At 52.7% G+C, this 25,499-nt stretch overlaps 1 protein-coding gene and 1 long non-coding RNA gene across 2 annotated transcripts; one reads left to right on the forward strand and one right to left on the reverse strand.

The window, feature by feature from the left end:
• Window positions 1-1,767: 1,767 nt before the first annotated feature.
• Window positions 1,768-3,075, forward strand: LOC139045295 (uncharacterized). Its single transcript, XR_011503344.1, has 2 exons — window positions 1,768-1,906; window positions 2,900-3,075. It is a non-coding gene; the product is annotated as an uncharacterized lncRNA (long non-coding RNA).
• LOC139045293 (retinoic acid receptor responder protein 1-like) lies at window positions 1,810-25,264 on the reverse strand. Its single transcript, XM_070509736.1, has 6 exons — window positions 24,946-25,264; window positions 11,621-11,683; window positions 9,059-9,242; window positions 5,586-5,722; window positions 2,039-2,101; window positions 1,810-1,959 (listed from the first exon to the last, which is right to left on the reverse strand). The coding sequence occupies exons 1-6, from the start codon at window positions 25,207-25,209 to the stop codon at window positions 1,810-1,812; spliced, it is 861 nt and encodes a 286-aa protein (XP_070365837.1). The 5' UTR covers window positions 25,210-25,264.
• Window positions 25,265-25,499: the final 235 nt, after the last annotated feature.

Consider the following 25,499-nt stretch of genomic DNA (forward strand, 5'->3'; position numbering starts at 1 on the left):
AAGGCAGATGAAGTAATTTGTCTTTGCTGTTGGCTAGCACAATCAGTATTAGTGAAATCAAGTCAGCAGTTTTAGAGTTTGTGCTAAAAAAGATGTTCTAATGAGGATGTTGAGAAATTTTTAATTGGTTTAACTTTTGTGGGGTTTGTAAGTGTCAGCTGGGTAATTGTGCGTTGTCTGTATGTGTAGAATTCCCCTTACTCCGTCTATTATGTAAAACGAATCTGTTAAAGGGTTCCCTTAGAGCCCTGCCTGATTTTGGCGAGCCTCAGCTCACTAACGAAGAACGCCTGTCTGAGGATGAGGACTTTGAGAAAGCTAAGACTCCAGAGAGCTGAAAGCTCCTTCTAGGCCTTAACGTGACACTGAAAGACTGCCTGGCGGGCACAGGTCGGCGAATCTGCTGGTATGGTGCTCTTGGCAGTTTCCGTGACGACTGTTTAGGGAACTTCACTTAGAGGAGTTTATCATCACTTCATTTTGGCATGATTTAATCTTTGTAGCTTGTTCAGTATTTTAGAAAGAATCTTTTCTCTGCGTTATCACATAGGCGGGAGGTCTGATGTTCGCCCACATCAGACAGTTTCCAGTGCTGCAGAATACTCGGCCCTGTCAGTCAGGTAGGTGCTGGGAAGAGGAGTGCAAAGGTTGGAGTTTTAAATAGAAAAACACATAAGCTAGATCTGCTAAAAAGTAAGTATCATCCATGTTATTTTTATTTTGGATGAGTCTGTGTCTTTCAAATTTTCCTTTAGTATAAACTTTTACAATTTCCTTGTAGACTTAAAAGTAATATTTTGGTATATTTTAAGGCTGATGCTTACTAACCAATTACCGGCCAAGGAACCTTGCGTCACTGATAGAACCGTTCCATTAAATGATAAGAATTTTGAAAGGCAAATTATGGCCACATTTCCTGGATCAATTCTTCCTGCCTTAGGGAGACACTCCACCGAATTTGATTACGGTGCATACTGTGTGTGCTTTTATGAATTACTGAGGCCAACAGTAGGTGCAAGTTTTCCCTATAAATGAAAACTGTAGATATCTGATATGCTTTCAGTTACAGCACTGTTCCATGTAACGCATGTTTGCAGACAGTGGCTTTATCTGGGAGACACTCCATATTTTTATTTGTAAAATTTGAATTAAGCAATATTAAGAGCTCAATTAATTCCAGCTTAGCAGAAATTTTGCCTATGTATACAAATCTACACACACATTTAAAATATTTTATTTAGAAAGATAAACATTTATTTAAAAGTAAATATCAAGTTAAAAAGGAATACTTGCTTGAAATCATAAAAAATAGTACAATTCTTCTTAATAATATAGGTAATATATTCCCTACAATTTGCTTTTGTTGAAATATATATCTTTTTACATACTAGGTAGAAGCAATTTAGCAACATAAAATAGTTGGCTACAGTATGTTCAAAATAATGAGAAATGCAGATTTAGAGGTAATACCCTCAATTTTTGTTTGGTTAAAATACTTGCTGATCCAGTTGTGTCATGTACTAATTGACTGGGTTGTACGTTTTAGGACTGCAACCCTGAGGAGCCTGTGGGGTGACTGTTAAGAACAGAATTGAGTATGCACGTGCACCCAGAGCTAAAACGAAGCGAAACCCACTGAAAAACAAAAATCCCAACATCTTTTAATTTTTGAGTATTTACTTGAAATCACAGTCTTTCCCAAATTATCAAAAAGCCTATGCCTTAGCTATTTTACTAGAATAATGATTCAGGCTATTCGGTATGGTCATTTTGTGTAGAACTTGGTATAAACAGATCTTTCTTTTCTTTTCAGAAATTACTAAGCTCTGTTGGTGCCACAGCTGATCCTTCTTCAGTTCCAGAGGCGTCTTCTGGTGCCAGCAGCTCTTGACAGTGGTACTTCACTGTAAGTGGTTTGCCAGGGGACCAGACCAAGTGAATACGACAGGGAATGATTTCCTAGGAAATAAGAGTTCTAAAATATCATAAGCTGCAAAACCTTCTGGTAGAAACAATTCAGTATGCAGTGCTGTCTTACCTGCGTTGAGAATTCATGGAGTAGAACAGTATAATCAAAATCAATCGCACCATCATTTGTTTCCTAGAGGAAGCAAAAAGAGTCAGTGTGCTAAGCAGGGTGGGTTGATCTTAGCTCAGAACGTGGAAGGCTCGTCTCATTTAAAGTCTTGTTTGGACGCGCGCCTTGAATCTCCTGCTGCCCCTTTCACTCTGTTCTCATTTCCTTTGGTAAGTAAGTTTCCTGCATCAAGAAACGGAAGTCACGGATCCTTAGCATTGCTTTGTCACTGAGTTACCTGAAAATCTAGTTGAATGTCTTTCTCCCACTTTCTCTCTTCAGTATTTATGGGCTTTGATGGAGGCTAAGGTCTGTGGGGACAGGGAGAATCTTTTGACAAGCTCGGGAGTCTAGATACTTATATGTACCTCAAGCCCATCTGTCAGCTCAGATATGCCAGCAGTAAGATAAGGGGACCTTCTGATCTGAGTGACTTTTTAAAAATTCTTGCTTGTTTTGCTGAAAAATCTTGGGAATCCTTAGTGGCCACTGAAGAGCAGAACTTGAAAATCTCTGTGGCCACTCTGTGCATACTTTTCTATAACCTTGAAACCAAATTTCCCAGTTGCTCTGGTGATTCAGACTTCTGTGAGTTAGAGGGCTTCACTAAATTTGCTAGTCTGCATTTAACAGGCCCCGAGAGATGAAGGGATTTGCCTTGGGTGATCCAGCAAGTCAGCTGCATAGTCCACTATTACTTTTCTAAAACTCAAACCCCACAGGGTAAAAAAATCTAAAGCTCCTACTTAGTGGCCATTCTCCCTCTGCATTCTGATTTTCTTGATGCTCCAGTTACACTCGTCCCCACTTTCTCCCTTGCAGGGTGCTTGAGGGACTTTAACGGACAGATGACGGGCAGCAAAGACTGGCCAGAACGAGAGAGAAATGGAGCTGCTGTTTGGAACATGGATGCCCTGGTGGTTTGCTTGCTACTGTGCCACATACAACTGCAGAAGAAAGGAACGCACTGACATTAAAAGACCCTCATTTGCTCCCTGTGTTGTCTCTGCATCTGTTCCTACTGAGTTCTCCTCTCACATTCATTACAATTGGTTCTAAATTATCTTGACACCATTTTCTAGTCTATAAACAAAAAATCTTCCCCATACTTCTCAGGGAAGGTCAAAGCCCCTTGCTGAGGACATGATCATCGTAGCAGATGAGAGAGAGAAACTTTTATCTAGCAAAAGAACTGGTGCTGCATCCTGACTGATAATGTAGCAACAATCGATCAAATGGTAATTCATATTAAAAAGCACTCTATGAGGGGGAAAAAATGTTTTCATTTTGATAAGTAAAGAGAAAAACTACGTTTCTAGTTGTCTATTTTACTAGTGGCCTTTGGAAGGCACACCAAACTATTACTGGCGTTAATAATGCTGACCTGATGCTGGGCAAATCCTTGTACTCAGAAGATACTCACTGATGACCCATCCATGGGTGAGTCCACCACGTCGCCCATCCATGAAGAGAATGGTTTTTAGAAATTTGAACTTATAGTCGGATTCACTTGCCGCCCTCAGAGTAGCTGATTCGTTTACTCTGGAAATGCCCCTCTCTCTCCATCACTCTTGCCTGACAAAAACTACAACCCCGGCTAAATCCAGCCCTCCACCTACTCCGTGCCGGCACACACAGCTGAGTGACTGTCCTCCTCCAAGTTTCACGCGGCCTGCAGTGTTGCGTGATGCTCAAGTCCATGCGTTCCCCCTACACTCCCAACACCTCATCCACTCGCAGCTGATGACTTTGCCTCATTTCTCACTGAGAAGACGGAGCAGTTAGAATAAAACTTGCACAAGCTACCAGGGTGACATCTAAGCTACCAGCATCTGTGCCCTTCTTCCCCGCCCTCCCTCCAGGGGAGCTCTGTGTTCCTGGCTGAGATCATCTCCTGGATCCATCTTAGCCTCTCACCACTCAAAGATACTAACTCCAACAATTCTTTCTTTTTCCTACAAGTCCTACTTTGCCCTTCTCTACTGGATTTTTCTCATCAACATATAAATATGCTGTTAAATCTCCCAACCTGAAAATACATCAGGAAAACAAATCCCCTTTCAGCCCTGTGCTTACCCATGCTCCAGCTATAGACCCTCCCTTTCTTTTACTTCCCTTTCTGGCTGCATTCCTTGAAAGAGATGGAGTGTCCACTCCTCCCAGCCTCTCCTGAACCTACTCCAACCAGGCTTTTACCCACACTGTGCCAGTGAGATAGCTCTTGACAGGCTCTCCATTGACTTCCACCTGCTAAATCAAATGGTCAATTCTCAGTCCTCATCTGGACGCTCCAGCAGCATCTGATACAGTCAGTCGACCTCATCCTTGAAACACTTTCTTTTCTCGTCGTATCTCCACCCTCTCAAGTTGGAAGTGTTCCAGGACTCCACCCTTACATAACTTCTTGTCTTTTGTATATACCACTCATTCTCTGCGATCTCATCCCGTCTCACGGCTTTACATAGCACCTGTGTGATGGTGAATCCAGCGTTGTCCTCTCCCCTGAACTTGAGACCCTTATGTCCAGATGACGATGTAAATTCTTTACTTGGTTACAGGATTTAGTATGCCCCAAATCAGGCTATTTCCCCCAAAATCTGTTTTTCTTGTAGTATTCCTCAATCAGTAAATGAACACTTTCCAGTTATTCAGGCCAAAATCCTAAGAATCATCCTTGACTTTTCTCATTCTCATATCCATGTCCAACCCATCAGCAAATACTATCAGTCTACCGTCAAAATGTATCCCGAATCCAAACATTTCTCCCCACCTCCCCTGCTGCCGCCCTGGTCCCAGGCCTCGCCTAGATTACTGCAATACTTCACTGGTCTTCCTGCTTCCATCACCTCTCTCCACTCTTCTCAACATGGCAGCCACAATGATCCTATTGGAAGTCAGGTCACCTCACGCCTCTGCTAAACACCCTCTAATGAGTGACAGGCGCAGTCCTGACGGCCTCCGGGGCCTCGCATGAACCGATCCCATTTGCTCTCCTCTCCTGGCGCGCACTCCTTGCTCACTCTGTGCTGGCACACCACCCTCACTGCCCTTTACCCCGCCCATCGGCCCCCTCTGCCTGAAGTGCTCTTCCTTGCTGGAGGCGGGCTCCCTCTCACTTCCCTCAGGCCTCTGCTCCAGGGCCGCCTCTGCTCACCCTCTAGACTGAAGCATTAATTCTATCCGTACCCTGCATGCCCTTGGCCCACTTCACGCTTCTCCACAGCACCTGGCGCCCTTTGGTGCATATTCACTTGTTGACTAGTTCCCTGTCTTCTCTTCTCTCACTGGACTTCATCAGTGAGGACAGCAACATGGTGTTTTTGTCCACTGCTGTATCCTCAGTCCCTAAAGGAACACCGGGCCCACTGCTGGCATTCAAACATTCATTGAATGAATGAAATGCAATGAAAACTCTTGGCACGAAATTAGAAATTCACATGGACTCAGCCTAAGAACGCTGCACTGGTTGCACCTCTTGCGGCGCGCGTTCGTTTTCAGCTTTTCTTACCCACTGCTTCACGCCGCTCAGCTGTGCCATGTAGTAGTGCAAAAACCGCGTTGTCTTCTCCCACATCACGTAAGAGCTGCCGAGAAAAGCTAATTCCCAGACGGGTCGCAGAGAGGGGTCAATATGTCCATGACTGTCTGAGAGCACAAGAAAAGCACATCTGTATTTAGGCATTTGGGGACAAAATTTCAGAAGTTTCAGTAATGAATTAAGGGCTTATACTTGGTCGCATCGGTCATCTCTCAGCAAGACCCTGGGCTGGATACGTGATTTTGTTGCTATCCGTTTCTACATTATGTGAAGATTGACATGCTTCCACTTGCTCTGCTGATAAAGCTACTATAAACAATATAATGGCTATTTGCTGCACTATTTAAATACAGAGTACACGCTGTACTGATACTCAGAATTAATCTAAAATCTTGTTAGTTAAAAAGCATTTTCTAATTAGATTGAAACGTCTATTGGTTATCTTCTCCACATTACCTTCTGGTTTGGGTCTCCAGTCAATGTGATGGGCTTTGCCAATCTGCCAAATGTCTTTGTCCTTCTCTGATCATTGACTGTAAAGCTAGTCAATGTATTGGCAGCATCTGTCACTTTTTTTGAACACATGAAGATATCAAGTGGGTTCTTCCTGTGGCATTGTGTTTGGACCTGCAATCTTTTTAATTCAGCAGACATTTATAAAAAACCTACTTAATATCAGATACCACTAGAAGTAGGGATACCTCTTGTGACTTTTTCTTTCCTGAGGAAGATTAGCCCTGAGCTAACTGCTGCCAATCCTTCTCTTTTTTGCTGAGGAAGACTGGCCCTGAGCTAACATCTGTGCCCATTTTCCTCTACTTTATATGTGGGACGCCTGCCACAGCATAGCGTGCCAAGCGGTGCCATGTCCACACCTGGGATCAGGCCGGCCCCCTTTTGTGACTTTTAGAAACTCAAATTTTAGCGAGTAATTCATGAGACAACTGTTCATGGACTATCATTTTATGCAATTTGGCAGAGCTGTCCTTAGTCTACAGCAAAGCCCAATAACAGTATACCATGTGAGGAAAACTAACGAGCTTCTTAGGAAACGAATCGTTCTTGGTCAAATGATCTCTAGCACAAGTTTTGCTCCGTATTGGGGGAACTTGCCTGGGCGGGCTCACAGTGGTCGTCAACTGAAAAACCATTCACTGCTTGCTTGCCCTGTGAGGGGCACAGATGGTCCCCACCCTCCACCTGTTGGTTGTGTAGAGACACAGCTGGAACCCTCCTTAAGAGACGGGGACAGGGCCGAGGGACGCAAGGCAGGGGGAGGGGCCTCTGGGCAAGAGGCTTGGGGAAGGCTTCCGAGTTGAGATCGGAGCTGGCCTTGCCCTCCTGTCGTGTAGGTCAGTGGGACAGGGAAACCTTCCTCCGTCCAGCTCCGCGTCAGGCACTCCGCCCGGCACCGCCGCTGCGAGCACAGCTCGTGAGGACAACCCACTGCCGCGAGGGCCGCCGAGTTACTGTCAGCCCGCCCCCGCGAGGGCCGCCGAGTTACTGTCAGCCCGCCCCCGCGAGGGCCACCGAGTCACGGCGCGGGCCAGCCCGTCCCCGCGAGGATCACCGAGTCACTGTCAGCCCGCCCCCGCGAGGGCCGCCGGGTCACTGTCAGCCCGCCCCCGCGAGGATCACCGAGTCACTGTCAGCCCGCCCCCGCGAGGGCCGCCGGGTCACTGTCAGCCCGTCCCCGCGAGGGCCGCCGGGTCACTGTCAGCCCGCCACCACGAGGATCACCGAGTCACGGCGCGGGCCAACCCGCCCCCGCGAGGGCAGCCGAGTCACGACAGCGGACGCGCAGGGGCCCAGCGCAGGGGCGGGTCCCAGGCCCCCAGACTCTTGTTGCTCTGTGGTATACTTGGGCTCATCGACAGGACGCTCATGAATTCCTCAGAAAAAGTACAATTTTTACTTATAGTTAAAACCAGACACCTAGTTTTTTAGGCGAAGGAGTGCGGGGCGAGGACTGGCTCCCCTCACTTGTCAGCTGTGAAAACCAGCGGGGGGGGGGGGGTTGGGGGGGGTGGGACGGGACGGACGCCGCCGGGATCCGGGCTGGCTGCTCCGAGATCTCTCCACGACCGAGTCTTTACCTAAAGCCAAACTCTTTCAGTTTTAAGGAGATAATTTGATACACAGGCTATAAATAGCACCATTGCATTTCCCTGCCGAATTTAACGTAACAAGAGAACCTGCGAGTTTTGTCGATGAAAAGGTACCCTCTATTAGAAAAATTCTGACACTTCACAGTAGCCACATTGTTAGACGACAGAACGATTTTTGCGGGCATAGCGGCCTTATTAACTGAACGTGATCCAGTTAACCGGCACTTTTGAAAGGCGTCCAGAATCTGGTGATCCTGTGGCAAAGATTCAAAGAAAAGGTCCTAGCCAATGTCTAAAAGCTGTGTTTTAAGGAGAATCTATATAGCCCTCTATTTCCCCAACTAACGCTAAGGGGCAAAAAAATCCCTAAATAACTAGCTTTTAAGTATCAGTCATTAGCCCGTTTATTTCAGGCAGTGCTAAATATAAACAAATTCCACTCCAGTGTAAGATGTGAATGGCTCCTCTCAGTTCTTTGGAACAGGCCTGAATCCGAGTTCTCAGAACCACAGCGAGAACCACGCGGGCTTCTGAATCGTCGAGACGCCAGCAGCAGCGCTCCACCGCCACGCCCCTCAGAGTCGCCCCCGAGGGGCGCAGGCGCGCTGAGGCGGCCCCGCCGGCGGAGAGAGCGTGCCCAGAGGGCTGCGGGCGGTGCCGCGAAGCCACAATACGCTCCGTCCCCACGCGCCAATCCGGAGTGGGCGGCGGCTTCGGGACTTGCGTTTGCCGGCGGCACCCGCCTCCCTGGCGGGAGCTGGGACAGAGGAGCTCGGCTTCGCGTCAGCCCAGTCACCTCGGAGAGCAGCGCGCGCTTCCTGTTAGAGACGCGGCTGCCGTCAGCCCTTGAGCGAAGGCGAGATGAACCCGACTCCGCCGCAGCCGCCGCCCAGGCCCCTGACGCCGGCTGTCGCAGCTCCGGCGGGCGTGCTGGGCAGGGGGAGGCCCTGGACGGCGTCCCCTCACCCAGTCTTCCAAAGCGGCCGCCGGAAGTCTCCGGACGTGTCCCCTCAGGTTCTGACTCAGCCCTGAAAACTGGGGCCTACAGGCGCGTGCTGTCGCGGAGGCCTCTGCTCCGCGGGCGGCCTGGCCCTGCCCCCACCGCCCAGCAGGGAGGCGCGACGTCCAAGGCAGGAGGTGTTGGCGGAGTGGCCACACTGTACTGGAGATGGAAAAGAAGGTGATACCCCTGAATTTTGTTTAAATAAGGTGTACCACATGCCATAGGTGAATTAAAGCCCCACTTTGGGGATAAAAACTTGAATGATCGTTCTTTTTAAGATGTAGTGATTATATACATTCCCGAAGGTAGAAATTCTGGACACGAATTCATACCAGGTATGCTGACTCCGTCCAGGGGGTTTCTCAGTTGCTTCATTTGCTTGTAAAGCCGGTAGTCCTCTTGCTGTCGTTTGGTCTTCTCCATGAGCCGTGCACACGTGACATTAACGGCGGGTCTGGGCTTCTGGTTCCTGAAGAACACTCGAGCAGAACATTTCCCCAAACGTTCCTCGCCTTCCTGAAATAAAGATTTGGAATTGAAGAGGATGGTTCCCCACCACTCTCCCCCGCAACACGCGCAGACGGAGAAGTTCCCTGCAAGGGCAGGGAGGCACCGGCGTCAGCAGACAGTGGCCTTCGCTTTGTGCAGAGTGAACACGTCAGTCCTCCGCTCTCGGCTGTCATTTAAACTCCCGCTTCCTGATGGTGCCTTATAAATAATGCTGGGCCCCGTCCAAAGAAGCGCCCCTGCTGTCGCCGAGCGCTGCCTGGCTCAAACTCTTAGGACAGCGGGGACCTTGCTCTCTACTGTGCACCAGCACGACGCCCGGCTGGACCTCAGGCTTGCTAACTTGAACCAAAAGATGCAACTGGCTCCCTGTGACAAAAATGGCAACGCCTTCATGCTGCCTTATGAACTTGGTCCTCTTATTCAAGTTTCACAGATGAAGACTGAAGCTTAAAGAGGAAGCTACTCCATGTCTAACAGGCAGTCAGCGGGAAGCCAGGACTTGAGCTCCCGGCCGAGGCCAAAGCCCAGGCACTGTGCTAACTCCCTCTCTACACTCGGAGAGCGAATCCGGAAGGAGTGGAGGTGCACATCATCACATGGGGCTAATTCAACTAGCTGCGTGACCGCGGGATGTTTGTCCTCGTTCATATCTAAGTGTAGACGGACTGAGTACTCTGGGATCACCCTCACTTATTTTCCAATCCAGAGACATCTGGAGCCGGACAGCGGGCTGCTTCAACTAGACAGCGGATGTGGGGCTCATTGCCAGGGTAGTGCGTCTTCACCCTTTTAGAGCAGAGATTCCTTAACCCAACAACAAAAGCCGGGAAGCCTATTCCCAGAAAAATGACATGCGCTCACCCTGGCTGCTCTGGGCCTGGAGTCTGAGGCCGTCGTGGCCCTCCAGAGCCCGTCCGTGCGTCCCGCCTCAGGAACTCCTCTTACAGGGAGGTCGGTGAGCAACTGCGGCAACAACCTTCTTTTCACATTTGCAGCTGCTTAAACTGGGTGCAGTCGCAGGGGGAACCACACCAAAAATAAACTTCAAAAGAAGCCCACGAGAAAACAAACTGTAATCAAAATTGGATCTGCTGAAGAAGCCCATTTCTAGAACTCACTCAAAAAACTGAAATAGGCTTTCCCATAGCAGCTTCTTCTCCTGTGAGCGCTCGTTTTGAATGAGACGGCATCTCAGTGTGCCTTAACATCCTAAGTATTGGTGCAACACAGAGAAAGGAGAAGGTGAGCATTCAGGAGGAGGCTCATCGGAGGCACAGGACAGGGCTGGGCACGGCACCCATCCAGGGAAGACACGAGGAACCAGGCATCGCCCCCTTTGGTTTTCCCTTCCCTTTCCCCGAGAACAGCTGCACAGAATCAAAGCAGTTTTCTGAAGGTGAAAGAACCCTCCCCGGCCCGTGGCATGGAACATGTCAGGTAGCTAGCTGTGCTCTTCAGGGAAAGGTACTGTTGGTCAAAACCACCTAGTAATTGTTCCCCTTTAGGTGTAAGCTAACGCTTTCAAGTCTGCAACACCAGAAGTCAAAGGCATCTTCCTCACGCTTTAAGAACATTTTAATTCTTAGGTTAATTAGTGAAGTCAGAGTATATTGTTGTCTTGTTAGAACTGGTTTCCAAATACTGGAAGCATTCTTCCAGAAGCCTCGGGCTGGGGGGTCAGGCCCCGCTGAGGCCCTGGAAGACTGGCCACAGTGCCGGCTGCTCTGACTCAGTACTGCACAGAGAACGTGGCTGGTCCCGGCTCCACCCCTGTTCTGGATGCTGGCCCAGCAGAGGGAAGGGCATCTGGTTCTAATTTCTGTATAAGTTTTCTGTTTACTCTCTTCCTGAGAATGGGAAAAGGAAAGGTGGCAAACCATGGGCTGCTTGGTCGGGCTTGTAGAGAGGCAAATAGTGCCTGTGGCCGGCACGGGCTCTGCTCTGTGTTTCACAGAGCTCCTCAGTCCACAGAAGCTCCTGGAATCGCCTCACGCTATGCCAGCCTGCTAAGGAGAAGTGCCACCAGTTGGCAGGAAGAGGAACAGATTGGCATTTGAGAGAGTCATTCTAAGGACTCTGAGGTGCTAGGGAGGGGGACCCAAGGGAGCTGGGACAGTCTCCCCAGGCGCAAAGGAAGGAGGGGATGCTGGCTGTGTGCAGAGTTTTAAACACAACCCTGCATAAGGCCACGAAGTCCAAGGAGCTAAATCTTGAGTTCTCGCCTAGCTCTGTTCTTCAATTCTTGAGACCAAATAGAAAACAAAGCAGGAAAAGACAAAACACGAGCAAACCTCCAGGTCACTGTACATTAGATTCTCACTTTTCTTAAAAAATACATTCACACAAGTTGCTAACAGGATGCCTCACTAATTGTGGCCGCTTACCTCTGAGTTGTAGTGCTCTGTGGTAAACACCAGGTCAACTGTACATTCCTTCTTTGCATTGATCTGAAACACAGAAACAGAAACTTAGCCTAGCGGAAGCTCTGCTAGCATCTTCAGGTCCAAGAATCACCCTCTTGGGATAACATGGCGTGCAAGGTAGCTGCAGCATTTACACCTGAACATAACTGCTGATTTTTTGGGAGAAAAGATCTCAGATTTGGTCTGGTCATGCCACTTGGCTTGCTAGTTTGACACCTACTCACAAAGAGCGAGGTTGAGAGAGGAAGCATTGTGCTGAGGCTGGACGTTGCCTTCATGAGAGCAGCTAGGTGGCAAAGGGACATGTGCGTGCAGGGCTGTGGAGTGAGTTTCTTCCATCCCCAGCTGTCAAGTGTCGCCCACCCTGTCTTGGGTGCTGGGCTGCAGCCGTGAGGGAGACAGGCGAGGGTGCCACTCACGGTCCCACTGTGGCCACAAAGGTGGACCTAGATTACTAAATAGTGGGTTTGCAAATGGTGATAAGTGAAGAAAGAGTGGTGGGCATGTGTGGCAATGTTACTAAGGTGGACAGGGAGGCCGCGGGGAGCAGTGAGGCCCAGCCGCCTCTGTGAGGAGCAGGCGGGGCGGGCGGGAGACGGCCAGCGTCGGGGGAGGCGGGAAGGCTGGTGGACAGGCCTCGGGTGGCGGGGGCCACCTCCCGGAGCCCCGGGTTTGGCAGACCCGACGTGGCATCGGCAGGGCGCCCACGGCACCGGGCCAGGGTGCCAGGGCCATGGCCATCCGCAGTCCCTATCGGCATGAACATGCAGGGACGTGAGGGGGGCCAGAGTCGTGCTGGGCCCTGAGCCCTGCAGGGAGGAGGCAGGGAAGGATGCTGCGCCCTCCGTGGAGAGGCGCTCCCGCGGAATACTCCTGCCCCAGGTTCCCAGTGAGCGGCCCAAGGGTGTGAGTGAGATGCAGGGAAGAGCTGGACGGCTGCCCAGCGTCTGTCCCCAAGTCACCTGAAGGCTGCGGTCCCGCCACCCGGCCAGAGTCGGAGGAGCACACAGAAGTATGGGCTACTGCCCGTGACCCCTCGGCCACACCGGTGCCCATGAACAATGCACCCTCATGCGAGGCTGTGCTGCTGCTGGCGGCAGGCTCCAGGCTTTCAATGGCCTGCACGCCGGCTTGGGGCCCCCTCACCTGCAGCCTGCAGCATGCAGGACCTAGGAGTCTGCCCTTCATGTCGCTTAGGGCCCCTGTGTGCAGGCCTCCTACGACCCAGTCAGGGACCCCACAGGCCACTAGTTGGCGGGTGAGCAGGGTGGGTGGGGAGGCCATTCACAAGAAGAGGTGGAGGAGGCTGGGTTGGCAGTACAATCTTTGGCGTTGGGGCACAAGGGGGCCATCCAGGAGGCAGCTGAGTGTGATGGAAGCAGACCCAGTAGAGGTGGTGGTTGAAGCCGTGGAAGCTGGTCGTCCTGTCCCATCGTCCATTCCCTGCCCCGCCCCGCCCCGCCCCGGGAAGATGTGTACACTAGACTCCTGAGGACCACCAACTTCACATCAGTAAGAAATGCGCATGCTTATTTGCTATACACAAAGATTCACAAAAGTTCTCCTGATTCTCAATACAACTGTGCATACTTAAAGTACTTAAGATCTCATTTCACTCAACAGTTTTTGGAAAACCCATGGAGGCGAAGTGAGGGGCCAGCACAGTCTTTGTACGGAAAGAAACAGAACTGGATTCACAAAGGCTGGGAGCTGAGTCAGAATGGAGCCTGTCCTGAAGAGTCATTTTCCTGGCTGATTAGATTTCCTTATTGTTTTAGCTAGGCACTCTTAAAAGCTTCTACAGTGTGTCCAAAACAAGATTTTCATAGTTTGGTCGTACTTCATCATCTCTCAAGATGCAGCCCTTTATCTGTCTTCTCCCTCATCTGTGTCACAGGCTCCCCAGAGGCCTGAGGTCAGCAGCCAGGGCCCAGCGCATGGGCGCAGCAGCCAGCCGGCTTGGTCTGCGAGGGTCACTGCTCCTCTGCCAGTTTAGGACCAAGCTTCACTTTGGCTGTCTTTGATTAAAATTATTCTGCCAGGTCTTTGTTCAAAATCCACTGCAGGGATTAGCTGAGCGCTGAGCACTGTGCTGGGCGCAGGAACAGCGGGAAGGGAGCAGCTGCAGCCTCAGAGCAGGCAGGTGCGGAGAAGGACTTGAAATAGATGACTACAGATTGATTACTTGATCATGGATGACTTAAGAGCCATGAAAGGGTATCTGGAGAACTGATTCAGTCTAGGGATCAGGGAAGTGCCATTTGAGCTGAACTCTGCATTAAGAAGAAATTGACTTGGGGGCAGGGGCTGGCAAATCATTCCACACGTTAGGAATGAAGGAAAGGGAGGCTGTAGGCCCCGAATAGGGCGGGAAGGTGGAGCCAGGGTCAGGAGGCGGCCCACCAGGGAGGCAAGGGCTACCTTGAGGGTTTATCCCAAGAGAAATGGGAAGCCAGGGACAGGAGAGAGAGATCCCGCAAGCCCGAGGTGGATAACTCGCGCCGGAGTGCAGAGGTGGCCAGAGTGGACGCAGGTCTCGGGAGCTAGTAGAGGGGGGATGACAATGCAAACGGAGAGAAGTTCATGGTGGACAGACTGCGTTCTACAGCGGAAGACAAACGATGAACAGGGACGTGAGTCAAGATCATAAACAGTCACTGGAACACAAGTTTTATATTAGGGCACCATTATTAGATCAACAATAATTTAAATGATACTTGTATTTACAGAACAACAACAGACACCCTGCTGGGCCTGTGCAAGGCACTGCTCTAAGCGCTGCCCATGTCTCAACCAGGCTGACGAAGCCCTGAAGGCCGCTCAAACTCAGAGTAATCAGGGAAATGCAAATTAAAGCCCTGAGTGATCACTGTATGACTATCAGACCAGCAGTAAACGAGAAAGGGGACAGGGCCAACTGTTGGCTGGGTGTGGGGGCTAAGTGGGAGGGTCACCTGGTGCGGCCCAACCGGGGCAGTCCTGCCAACGTGGTCAAATCAAGCTTGTGTGCCTCTGCCCTAGGATCTGACACCCCACATCTGGGTGGGTCTCTCAGAGGACTGTGCTGCGGGTCCATGGGACTCACAGGAGAGCATTCCTTGAGGCACTGTGTGTGTGCAGGGATGTGCTGTCCATCCCTGGGGGTGCCCACCCCCTAGCGCTATGCAGCGGCCACCGGGAACAAACTAGCCATGTGTACAGCAACACTGATAGATCCTAATGTTGCAAGCGACAACAGAAACAACAAAATGTACGGCATACTACCAGTGACAAGAAGTCCTTAACTAAAAATGTGCAGATCCACCCACAGTATCTTTTATAAGAGCACTTGCAGACAAAAGACCACGCATCAGATGCTGGGAGACGGGTGGCGGCCAGGAGGAGGGATGAAAGAGAGCAGACTCCAGAGGGGAGCCTCCGGGGACCATGGCAATGATGGAACCCAAGCCCAGGAGCCGCACCCTCAGCTTTGCAACAAGCACACGGGACAGGAAGTCGGTTTGGAAGGTGACTGAAGTCGGAAGCACCTGGGCATGGGTGTCCTCCCTGTGTCTGAACTTCGGTCTCCGTCCGCCGCGTCGGCAGTGTGCTTAGCTTTGAGGAGTGCGCCAACTGCTCGGCACCTGCGGTCTCGTCTGGAAGGCCCGCGCCCAGCTCTCAAGGCCACCTCCTCCTCCCTCTGCCACTCGCTGGGCTGCCACAGGCACAGCCATGGGTGCAAAGCGGATCCATTCATTCAAAGCCACTAAGAAGGAAGCTAAACAGACATTTCTGAAAGAGCCCATCTGACCCTGGGGAAGGTGACAAGCAGTTCTGGCTCCCCCGAGTGGGGAGTGTTCCTGTGACGGCAGGTCACAGCATGCTAGTCCTGTCATCCCCATGAGGACAAAACTGTCCATCTGTGGAACAAACCAGGAAGTTTCACTCCCTTTCTCAAAACACAGCCAGAGGCGCGGCACACTGTTCTAATATTTTCCAGAATAAGGTTCTTTATATAGAGAAACAGTCTGCAGACAAAGCAAATGACCAGGTGACGATCCACCTGAAGGAGGGACGACCACCCAGCCATCCACCGGCAGGGTGAGTTAGCAGCCGTGCGCAGCAGACTTCTCAATTCTGCACAGCAGACTCGGGCCCCACAGCCCAGGACAAAGGTTCAGGATCACAGCCGCCACTGACATGGTTTATGTTCCTGTCGGGTTTTTTGTGTTCTATTTATTTTCTAAGTTTCCTGGTTTGGGCCCCACTGGCCACGAGGAAGGCAGCCCCGGCCCTCAGGTCCCCATTCCCCACGCCATCCTCACAGCAGGCTCTCAAGGGGCCTGATGGGCACTTTAGTTTCTCGCTTCCCTTGCGGTCGGGAGGGAGAAGGGCCACGTTTAAAATCCTGTGTGAGAAGGCACAATGGAATGCCTTCAAAGAACTGAATGCACGGCACTGGATTTTTTTTTGGTAAGAGAAATGCTCCTCACATCTCTATCAAATCACTATCAAGCATTCCTTCCGTGCTTGGGTATAAAGCACGCTGCCACCTTGAGGGGAGAGGCGAGGACGGCTGTCACCCCTGCCCTGAGCTCCCGCAGCCAGTGCTACTCAGCGTATCACAGGAGCCTTTCGAGGCAGGTACTGCTATTACCCTCAGTTTAAGGATGAAGAAACTAGGCCCCTGCCCAAAGTTAAGGAATTGTCCAAAGTCACAGAGCTGGTAAGTAGCGAGCCTGGCCCTGGGGCCACGCTCCCCACTTAGACTGCATGGGGTCGCACAGGCAGGGCCACCAACCTCTAAGAGGAGGAGGGAAGAAAGCCACCCGGTGTGTGTGTGCGCCCACAGAGAGAGACAGCACGGCCCTGTGGACCAGAGCCCCAGCCCTCCCCTGCAAGGGAGCCAGCCAGGCAGGCGTCAGTTCCCTAGGGCGGCCACGACAAAGGGCCACGCATGGGTGCCTCACATAGCAAAACGATCCCGTCAGAGCTCTGGAGGCTGCAAGTCCACGGTCGCTCCTGCTGAGGCCCTGGGGATGCCTGCCTCCCCCTCCCAGCTTCGGGTGTGGCCACAATCCTCAGCGTTCCTTGGCTTTTAGCCGCATGACTGCATCTCTGCCTCTGTCTCTCTGTACCTCCACGAGGCTTTCTTATAAGGCCATCCTTGGACTGAGGGGCCCTGCTGATCCAGTATGGCCTCGTCTTAACCTGATTACATCACCGAGACACTATTTCCAATGTTGGTGTTAATCAGAGGCGTGGGGGTTAGGACTTCAATGTATCTTTTTTGAGGACACATCTCCACCCACAGCAGCGTGGAAGAGAAGAGGAGCCGAGACTTTGGGGGAGCCCCTGGAGGCACCCTTTCAGGCAAGGCATAAATCAGAGCTTGGGCCAGAGCAGCAGAGGGGTCTCCAGGAGGACCAGGACGGAGGTGAGTGTGAGCCCGGCGGTGGGGAGCCAGCCGACAGAGGGGTGCCTGCGGGGCCGAGGTTCCGATGGCGGATGGGGCCCTAGGAGAGAAGGGCGCCTATGGGGCCTTGTTGCGGAGCAATGGGGCTCCGCCTCGAGCCGTGACAGAAGCTGTCGGTGGCTTGCCAAAGCGGCATGCTGGGCCACACCTGAGTTCTGATCCGGTAAATGTGGGGGAGCCTGGGAACGAGCATTTTGAGTTGCAGGTGATGCTGAGGCCGCTGCTCCAGAGAGCACACTGAGAACTTCTCTCCAGAGGCTCTGGAACCTCCGAAGGTCTGAGGGAGGGGTGCGAAGGGACAGGTAGCTCCAGTGACCGTCACTAGAATACAGCTGAATAGGAGATTAAGGACAGGACCGTGCATTCTTTCCAAAGGCCCGAGGACATCGAGAAGCCTACATGAAACGGAGGGCTGTTGCCGAAAAGTCTGGCCCACCTGGAGTCTCCAGCAGATGGGGCACGGTGCCTCTGAGAGTCAGGCAGAGCCCACGCAGGACAGGCCGCGCCTCAGGCGGGAGCACGGGAGAGGGCGGCCCGAACTACGGCAGGTTTTGAAGAAAACTTGCTCTTTGCTTGCTGTAACCCGGACAGCTACTGCACCGTGAAATGACATTTTTATCAAGAAGTTAAACAGCACATTCCAAGAGCAACTATGAAGCCATGTCTTACTTCTAGTAAAAAGCTGTTGGCTGTAAAACACAAACCCTTGTTTTCAGGTCAGTGGGTCAGGGCTTTCCTCCGCGCGTCTGGACAATCTTTACATTAGATACACACAGTGTCTGTTGCCTGTTTAAGTCACTGAAATACTGGGGGTGAGTACTAGAAATAAACCTGGGGAACCTGCTGAGGGATGGAGAATAGGTATTTATTTATTCCAAAAGCACATTTTAAAAACCTAAACTCACTCAAAAACACAACAAAAACTTGGAGTAAATGAAAGCGCAGGAACGGTGCCCCAGAGAAACCCTGCTGTCGGCTGCTGTGGGGAGACCATGAAAACCGCGGCCCTGGGAGCCTCACAGGACGCAGTCCTGCCAAGGGCGGATCTACAGAAAGAAGCCCGGCTCTGGGAGCCACCATCCTGCTTCTCCTCCCGCTGCTGTGGGGGGCTGGCACGGCCCCTCCGTGTTGCCTTGGAGTGGCAGTGACAGCTGCAACCTTCACGGTTTCAGGTGGAGAGGTGGGTGGCGGGGACAACTCCTGCCATCAGAGCTCTCAGGGGACTCCAACCTCCCCCCCACGCACACCGGGCCTCCATGGCCTGACAGACTCGGCTGTAAATGTCCCCTCCAGCCTTCACATTCGGTGAGAAAACATAAATGTCATGCCATTCCCGTAAAAGCAAACTTCTTCATTTTATAAGGTTAGTTTTATGAGTCAGGCTTAGTTGGAGACAAGTAAACAACTCATCTGTGGATAAAAATTGCTGTGCCGTTCTCATGTTCTGGACAGAGAGTGCAGTGTATTGCGTTATACCCTGGAATTATCTTATTATATTTTCCTTCTCTTGGGCAACCCCAGATAAAGCAAATACAGATTATGGAAGAGCCAGTGACTCTCGGATCAGGTCCCATACCCTGGGGTCCAAGGAGATCTTTGCACATGGACACTGTGCTCAATCAGGGCTAGGAGGAGTGGCGAGAAAGAGCCGGAATGCTGTGTGTTGACCTCTGTTCAGCCAACTCCAGGTAGGAGCTCTCGAGCCTGCAGAGCAGCCAGAGAGGAAGAGGCCAGAGGCAGCATTCCCTCTGCTTTGCCACAGCTCAGGGCGGAGCTCAGTAGAAAAAGCTGGTTCTGAGAGGGACTCAGGGAGCTGGGTCTCCCTCCCTGCTCTAGCAGAGCTGAGAATGAGTCAGGGCCTGGCCCAGCCCCCTGTTGTGGAAGCCCAGTGGTCCCAGCACCCTTCTGGCAAACTCTGTTTTCATTTAACAACTATTTAGTACTGTCTCTTGCAGAGCCCTGTGCTGGCGCAGCGGAGGAACTAAAGAGCTACTGATGCCTTCCACCCGGAAGCAGCAGACGCACGTGCAGAGGGGCACTAACGCTGGCTGCTGAGGATGGAGCACAAACCGGCATACGGGAGGTACCCAGACGGGTGCAGAGGGCAGGCGTGGTGGGAAGTGGGGAGACGACCAAGGCTGCAGAGATCAGCCAGGCAGGATGCCGGATAAGAGCAGCCATTCCCTGGGTCCAGTCACAGGTCCAGCGTGTGTAAGGACTTGCATGAGGTCACGGCCACCCCAGAAGCTGCTATGGTAGGCTGTCATGGCCCCGATGTTCTCATCAGGGTCCTTACGAGGAGACAGTAGTGTTACATTCAGGAGATGCTCCGCTGCTGGCCATGAAGACGGAGGCTGGGGCAGGAGCGAGGAGTGTGGGTGGCCTGTGGAAGCTGGGAAAGGCAGGAAACGATTCTCCCCTAGTCTCCAGAAGGAACCAGCCCTGCCAACACCTTCATCTCGGCCCAGCGAGACTCATTTCAGACTTCCAGCCTCCAGACTGTCAGAGAATCAATCTGTGGAGTTTCTACCTACAAAGCTGCGGTGACGTGTCACAGCAGTGAAGTACGGGTGTCCTTCCTGCCGCTTTCTGTGTGGGCCGGCCCCTGGGGCCATCAAAGACCCACAAGCATCCAGTGCAGGGCGCTGACACAGGACCCCTTTCATAACTGGACTTGACCGGCCCACAGTATCCTGCACAACCTAAGAAGTAAGCCAGAGTGCGGACTTGCTACGGCCACTGTCCCCACCCACCACGGAGCAGCTCTGTGGAAACCTCAACAGAGGCCCAGCGCAGAGGCCTGGAAACGCCAAGGCCACGTGAGGGTCAGTATGTCTCTCGGTTGACCCAGGGCCCATACACGGCGCTCACAGGCCAGGCTGTGTGCGTGCATTAGCGCCCCATGCCTGGCTGCTGTCAGTCATTCCAGTGCTCAGCGTTTACCCTCGATCTCCAGCAGAACGACCAAGGTCCTTCAAGGGAGAGTGTGCGGCCATGGCAGGCTCCTGGTTAAATTCACAACCCACGACCAGTGGGCTTTACTTGGGGCCACTGCTAATGCTCCATGATCACACGCATCCCCGGCCATGACACCGCATGTGGCAAGAGAAGCAGAAAATGTTATGGGCTCATAAAAATTGTCTGCGGTTCAAAAACAATTTATTACAAGCTGGTTAAAAACATTCCTACTTGCTGGCTCATCCGGGTGACTGGGGCAAAGTGCCCAGGACCGGGTGGCCTTTCCCACCCGATGCTAGACCCAGACTCTGCAACCAGAGCCTGCAGACCGGCGGGTGCTGCGGTGGGAGCTGTGCCGGGGAGGAAGGCAGGCTGTGCCTCCTGTGCTGCGCACACCCTCAGGGCTGCTGTGCTCCCCGTGCGTGGTCAATCCCAACTGTTCTTTCCAGATGGCTGTAAAAGCACTTAGGCGCCTTCCTTGGAAGTAAAGCTTATTTCCGGTCTCTGTTGTGTTGCTTATCTTCCCCTCCACACTCACTGCAGCCTTCTTCATTCTTCAGTTTCTGTCTCCAGAGCCTGCTCTGCTTCCTTGCAAACCATCACCTCTGAATTATTGACGTTAATGGAGACAAGGCTTCAAGAAGAGCAGTAAGCAGATGAATTATGGTGTATTAAAGTGCTTTAGAGACAAGAGCGATGAAGCGAAGAAGTCCTCCTTAGCAGAGCGTGCTCTCCTCCCGCCTGTGGCTCAGCCCAGGGGCTCTGTTCTGCTGTTGGAACCGCAGCGGGCAGAGCCCACAGCAGCCCAGCCGCCTGCACGGGGCACAGATGCTCACCCAAAGTCACCTGCTTTGCTCCCAAACTAGCTCGTGCCAAGTGTACTTACTACCTAATTGCATAATTAAGTGCTATGTAAACTGGTGAAGAGTGGGCACGAAAAAGATGTCACGTCCACAAAATACACCTTAAATCTCTAGAAAGAACTGACTAAGTCAAGTCTCTTAAAACTCTTGCTGTTGAATTGGGTGTGGGTGAGTCAAGACTGGGCAAGAAAGAAGGAAAAAAAGGTAAAAGTAGGAGATTATGCACTGTATTCATCGCAAGTGCTCCCTCCATTGCAAGTAAAGCAAAATGGAAATGGGAGATGATCCGTGAGGGCGCGCCTTCTTGCTAAAGGCTGTGAGGACGGCCAATGATGGCCTCGACCCCGAGCTACATTTACCCTTACCGATTTTAATCTAAATGGAAGCAATTAAGGCATGGGCAGAACTCCCCCCACACTGTGGTCCATTGTTTCAGTTATGCTTCTAACTTCTGGAGCTGGCCTGGTCAGAGGCGTTCCCCTCAAGTGACCAATCCCCAGAGACGGCTGATGCCTGAATGGGCCGCCTTTCTCTTGAAGGATGCGCACACAGGGATCTCCAGGCGTGAGGGAAGGGCCGGCCTCTCACTGGCTGCTCCGGCAGGGGCCAGCGGTCCCAGGACTTAATGCGTGGCCAGAGGAGAGCTGTCCAGAAGTCGGGAACCGGGCTGATCCAGGACACCCTGGGGAGCACCGGGACTCTCAGCACCACCCCAAATCTCCCACCGCTGCACCCTGTGGGCCCTGGGGCTGCGCCACATGACGTCGGAAAAGCAGCAGCCTCCTTGGTCGTGGGACGGTGGTGTGAGGCCAGGAAAGAGATGGCACCAGGCGGGTGGTGAGGGAAGGCAACCACGTCTGTGATCTCTGTCTACAGTTAGTAAACAAAACAAAACGGCAGCTCACTGGCTGCAGCCCAGCAAGCGCGGATTTCTCCTCAACGCTTCCCTGCATTTACCACCGTGCTATTACCGCATTTCGCCACTAGAGGGCAACAGTGTTTCTAAAATGAGCGATTCTCGCAGAACCAAGAAAGCGCTCAGACCCAAGGAATTTCAGAGCTGGAAGAGCTCTTAAAAATCATTTGGTTCTCTGGTTTTCAAAATTTTTATAGCTGAAACCCACAGCAAGAACTGCATTATTCATAAAGACCTAGTTCATACATATATCTTCAAAACATTCTGAGGTACTACTTACCTTTTCTTCCACTTAGCTTTTCTTCCACAATGCACTCAATAGTCTGTATCACAAACTATTTCATTAAAAGCAAACAAACAACTACAATAACAAACAACTGTAACTACTAAGTTGATTTCATAACCCACTAGCAGGCCATTATTTTGAAAAACGCTGACTTGGTCGCAGCCTCTCATCTTACAAAGGGGTGTGCTGACCCCGAGGATGGAGAGGCAGCCCTATCAGCGACGCCCTCACCCACTGGGCCACCTGCTCACCTGGCTCAGCCTGGATGAACGATCGAGCAACTGAGTGCTAACTGTGACAGGCACTGACTGGATAAAGATGCAAACCCGGGTGTGGGGATCTGCCATGTCTGACTTCCTGCCAATGCTACGGATGCTCCTGTAACTGAAGCAGAAGTTCCTGAAATCCCTAAGTGGAAGCGCCACGCGGGTGGTGGCGTCTGTGCTCCTCACTCAGGCGGCTGAGGGACTGCTTCACAACCAAATGTCTCCAAGACCCGCCCCCCTGAATTACAGGCACTCTATCTAGCCCAGGGCCCCCGCACAGGGCAAGTGCTGGGTGAGTGGACCGCTCCTCAGACAGGACGACAGTCACTCACATCTTCAGACTTTACAATTGGTACTTATGTCCTCTCTTACAACTCTTAAAAACACCTGGCATGGTTGGCAGAACACGCATTATTTCCACTCCAAATGAGGACACAACCAGAGAAGACTTACATGCCCTTCTCTAGGTTGTGTGGCTCGTTGCAGGCAAAGCAGGGGCTGGTGTCTGAGTCCCCTATGACACCCCACCAGCTGGCCCCCTGCATTCCAGAAAGGCAGCCCATGGCAGTTTCCGGGTAGGAATCGGCTCTCACTCTCGCCACCCCCTCCTCTGCTTCTGCCCCGCCCCAGAGGTCCTGGCCTGCCAAGGCCACAAGTTGAAGGCACAGTCCGCCCCAGGCTGCCTTGATCGCCCTGGGAAGTGGGCCCCTCTTCAGCGGCGATGTTTGGAGGAGGCAGGGGAATGGAGACAAAGTTTCACTGAATTCCTGGGAGAAACTGAAACCCCTTTAGTCCCTAGAGATTCTTAGCCCTGAAAGTCACTGAGCTCTCTTCCTTGGCTCCTTGATTTTAAGACATTTATAGCCATTTTTGAAGGAAATGTAAAGGGAGACCAGATGACAGAGGAAGTTGTCCTTTCTTAGGGTCAATGCCCCGGACCCATCTACTATTTTTTTAATATAGTATTTTTTTATACATAGCTTTTTAAAAAATAAAGCAGTTTATGACGTGTTATTTCATAAAGAGCAGACTGTTTTCCAAAGAGAGACACAGACACAGCTACGAGGGCAAATCTGAACACAGGTGTACGGAGACGGGTGGCGGACGGTCGACTAGTAAATTCTCCTCTCTCACGCATGCTCGCCTCTGATTCATCCTTCCCCCCTTCTCCTTTTTGGCTAAAAAGGAGGCTATCTTTAAAATTCAGGAGCATTATACTATTACAGATGAAAAACAGTAACTGAGCGCTTTTTGGATGAGAAAGGAAATTTTTACTTAACTCATTCCGGTTTTGAGAGCTAGTTTGATTATTTCGTGAAAGATGCCAAGTATTTAACTTTTTTTCAAGGGAGTGACTAAATGCATGAAAGTGTAAAGCATTTTATTATGTTTTTACGGTCTTGGAAGGAAGAAAACAATTCCCGGAATTTGAAAGCTGGTGTACTTTAGAAATCCGAGCTTGCTTTCCCTAGGGGCCTCCCCTCTGGTAGTCGGAGCAAATCTTCCAGGACCCACCCTCTCTGGGCTCTGGGAGGCGGCGACTCGCCAACTTTGGTAGAAAGTTCTAGAGTTCTGTTCCCTGTCTGCTCTGCGGCACAGCTAACAGTGAACTTTTTTCCCCCTGAAACAGCAAGGACTAAGACAGGCGACAAAAATAGGTTGCCTTTTTCTAGGAACAATTTGATTTCATCTCTCAATAAATCTAGCCACCCCAGACCCCGGGTGCGGGATTAAGTCAGGAACCACGGCTGACCTTCCACACGCCTCCCCCACCCTGCCTCCCACCAGGTCTAGAACAACCTAACAGCCTGCCGCCGCTCCTTACAACTACCTAGTTACACTCCCTACTTCATTCCAGGTTCTTAGAGGCCGAGTGCGCAGGCTTCGTGGAATATCTGGGGGTTACTGGAAAGCGCGTCGTACTTTTGGGATAGACTCCGCGGAGTTCTGTAACTTTTGCACTCTTCCATTCGATGAAGAAGGCAATGCAGCTCCACAGACGCGAAAGGACACCTACACCCAGTGCCTTGAAACCAGCAACCGAACAACCCGCTGCCAGGCTCACGCCCGTCGGGTCCGTGCAGCACCCCGCGGGCTCCCACCCAGGCCGGCGCGGGAATCGCGGCCGCCGCGCCCGGACGCCTCGCGCACCCAGCAGGACGGCCGCTCTGCCGTCCGCCTCGGGGACCCGCTTTCGTTCTGGAAACCCGGCGCAGGTCGGGCCCGCCGTGACCGCCCCCACAGCAACCAAGTCCGGGCGCCCCAAGCCAAGATCAGGCCTTGCCGTGTGGGCCTGTTCCTCAGTTTCTCCAGGCGCCTCTTTCCCAGCTACGGGAGTTGCCCGGTGAAAAGTCCGCGACCTCGTTAATGCCAGAAAGAACGAGCCACTTTTCCGCGGACTCCGCGCACCAACAGGTCCCTCCCACGCCGGAGTCCCCGGGGGGCGCGCAGGCCCGAGCCGGGTCGCCCCAGCGTCGCGCGCGTCCGTCCCGGCCCCGGGCGCGCACCCCGGCCTCAGCCCGGCGCCGACCCCCGCACTCACCCGGGCGCGGCCCTCCTGCACGGCGGCCAGCACTCGCAGGGCGCTGGGCGAGCCCGCACGGAAGTTGAGGAAGTGCAGCGCCGCGCGCGCCGCCTGCCGCAGGAGCCCGTGCGGTGGCCCCGTGTCCGGGCGCCACTCCGCGGCCTCGGGCCCCGTGGGCGCCGCCGCCCCCTGGACGGCGAGCAGCAGCAGCGGCAGCGCGAGCAGCGGCGCGGCGGGGCGCGGGGGCCCGGGCGCGGGCGGCGGGGGCCGGCGGGGCTGCATGGACGCGGCCGGCCGGCGCGGCGCTCGACGGACCCGGCGCGGAGCAGGCGGCGAGGACGCTCGAGGAAATCAGCCTGGCGGACCCCTTCGCCCCGCCCCGCTCGCCCGCCCCGGCCCCCCCCCCGCCCCCGCCCCCCCCTCCTGCCTGGGCGCCCCCGCCCCCTCCGCCCGGGCCCCCTTCGCTCTGCCCCCGCCCCCCCGCGCGGTGCCCGGACGCGGCGGCGCCTCCGCGGCGCGGGGTCGGGGGTGTCTGGCCCGGACGCGCAGGCAGGGCGACAAGTGGGCAGCGC

The sequence above is a fragment of the Equus asinus genome, chromosome 5 (genome assembly GCF_041296235.1).
Source record: "Equus asinus isolate D_3611 breed Donkey chromosome 5, EquAss-T2T_v2, whole genome shotgun sequence".
NCBI lineage: Eukaryota > Metazoa > Chordata > Mammalia > Perissodactyla > Equidae > Equus > Equus asinus.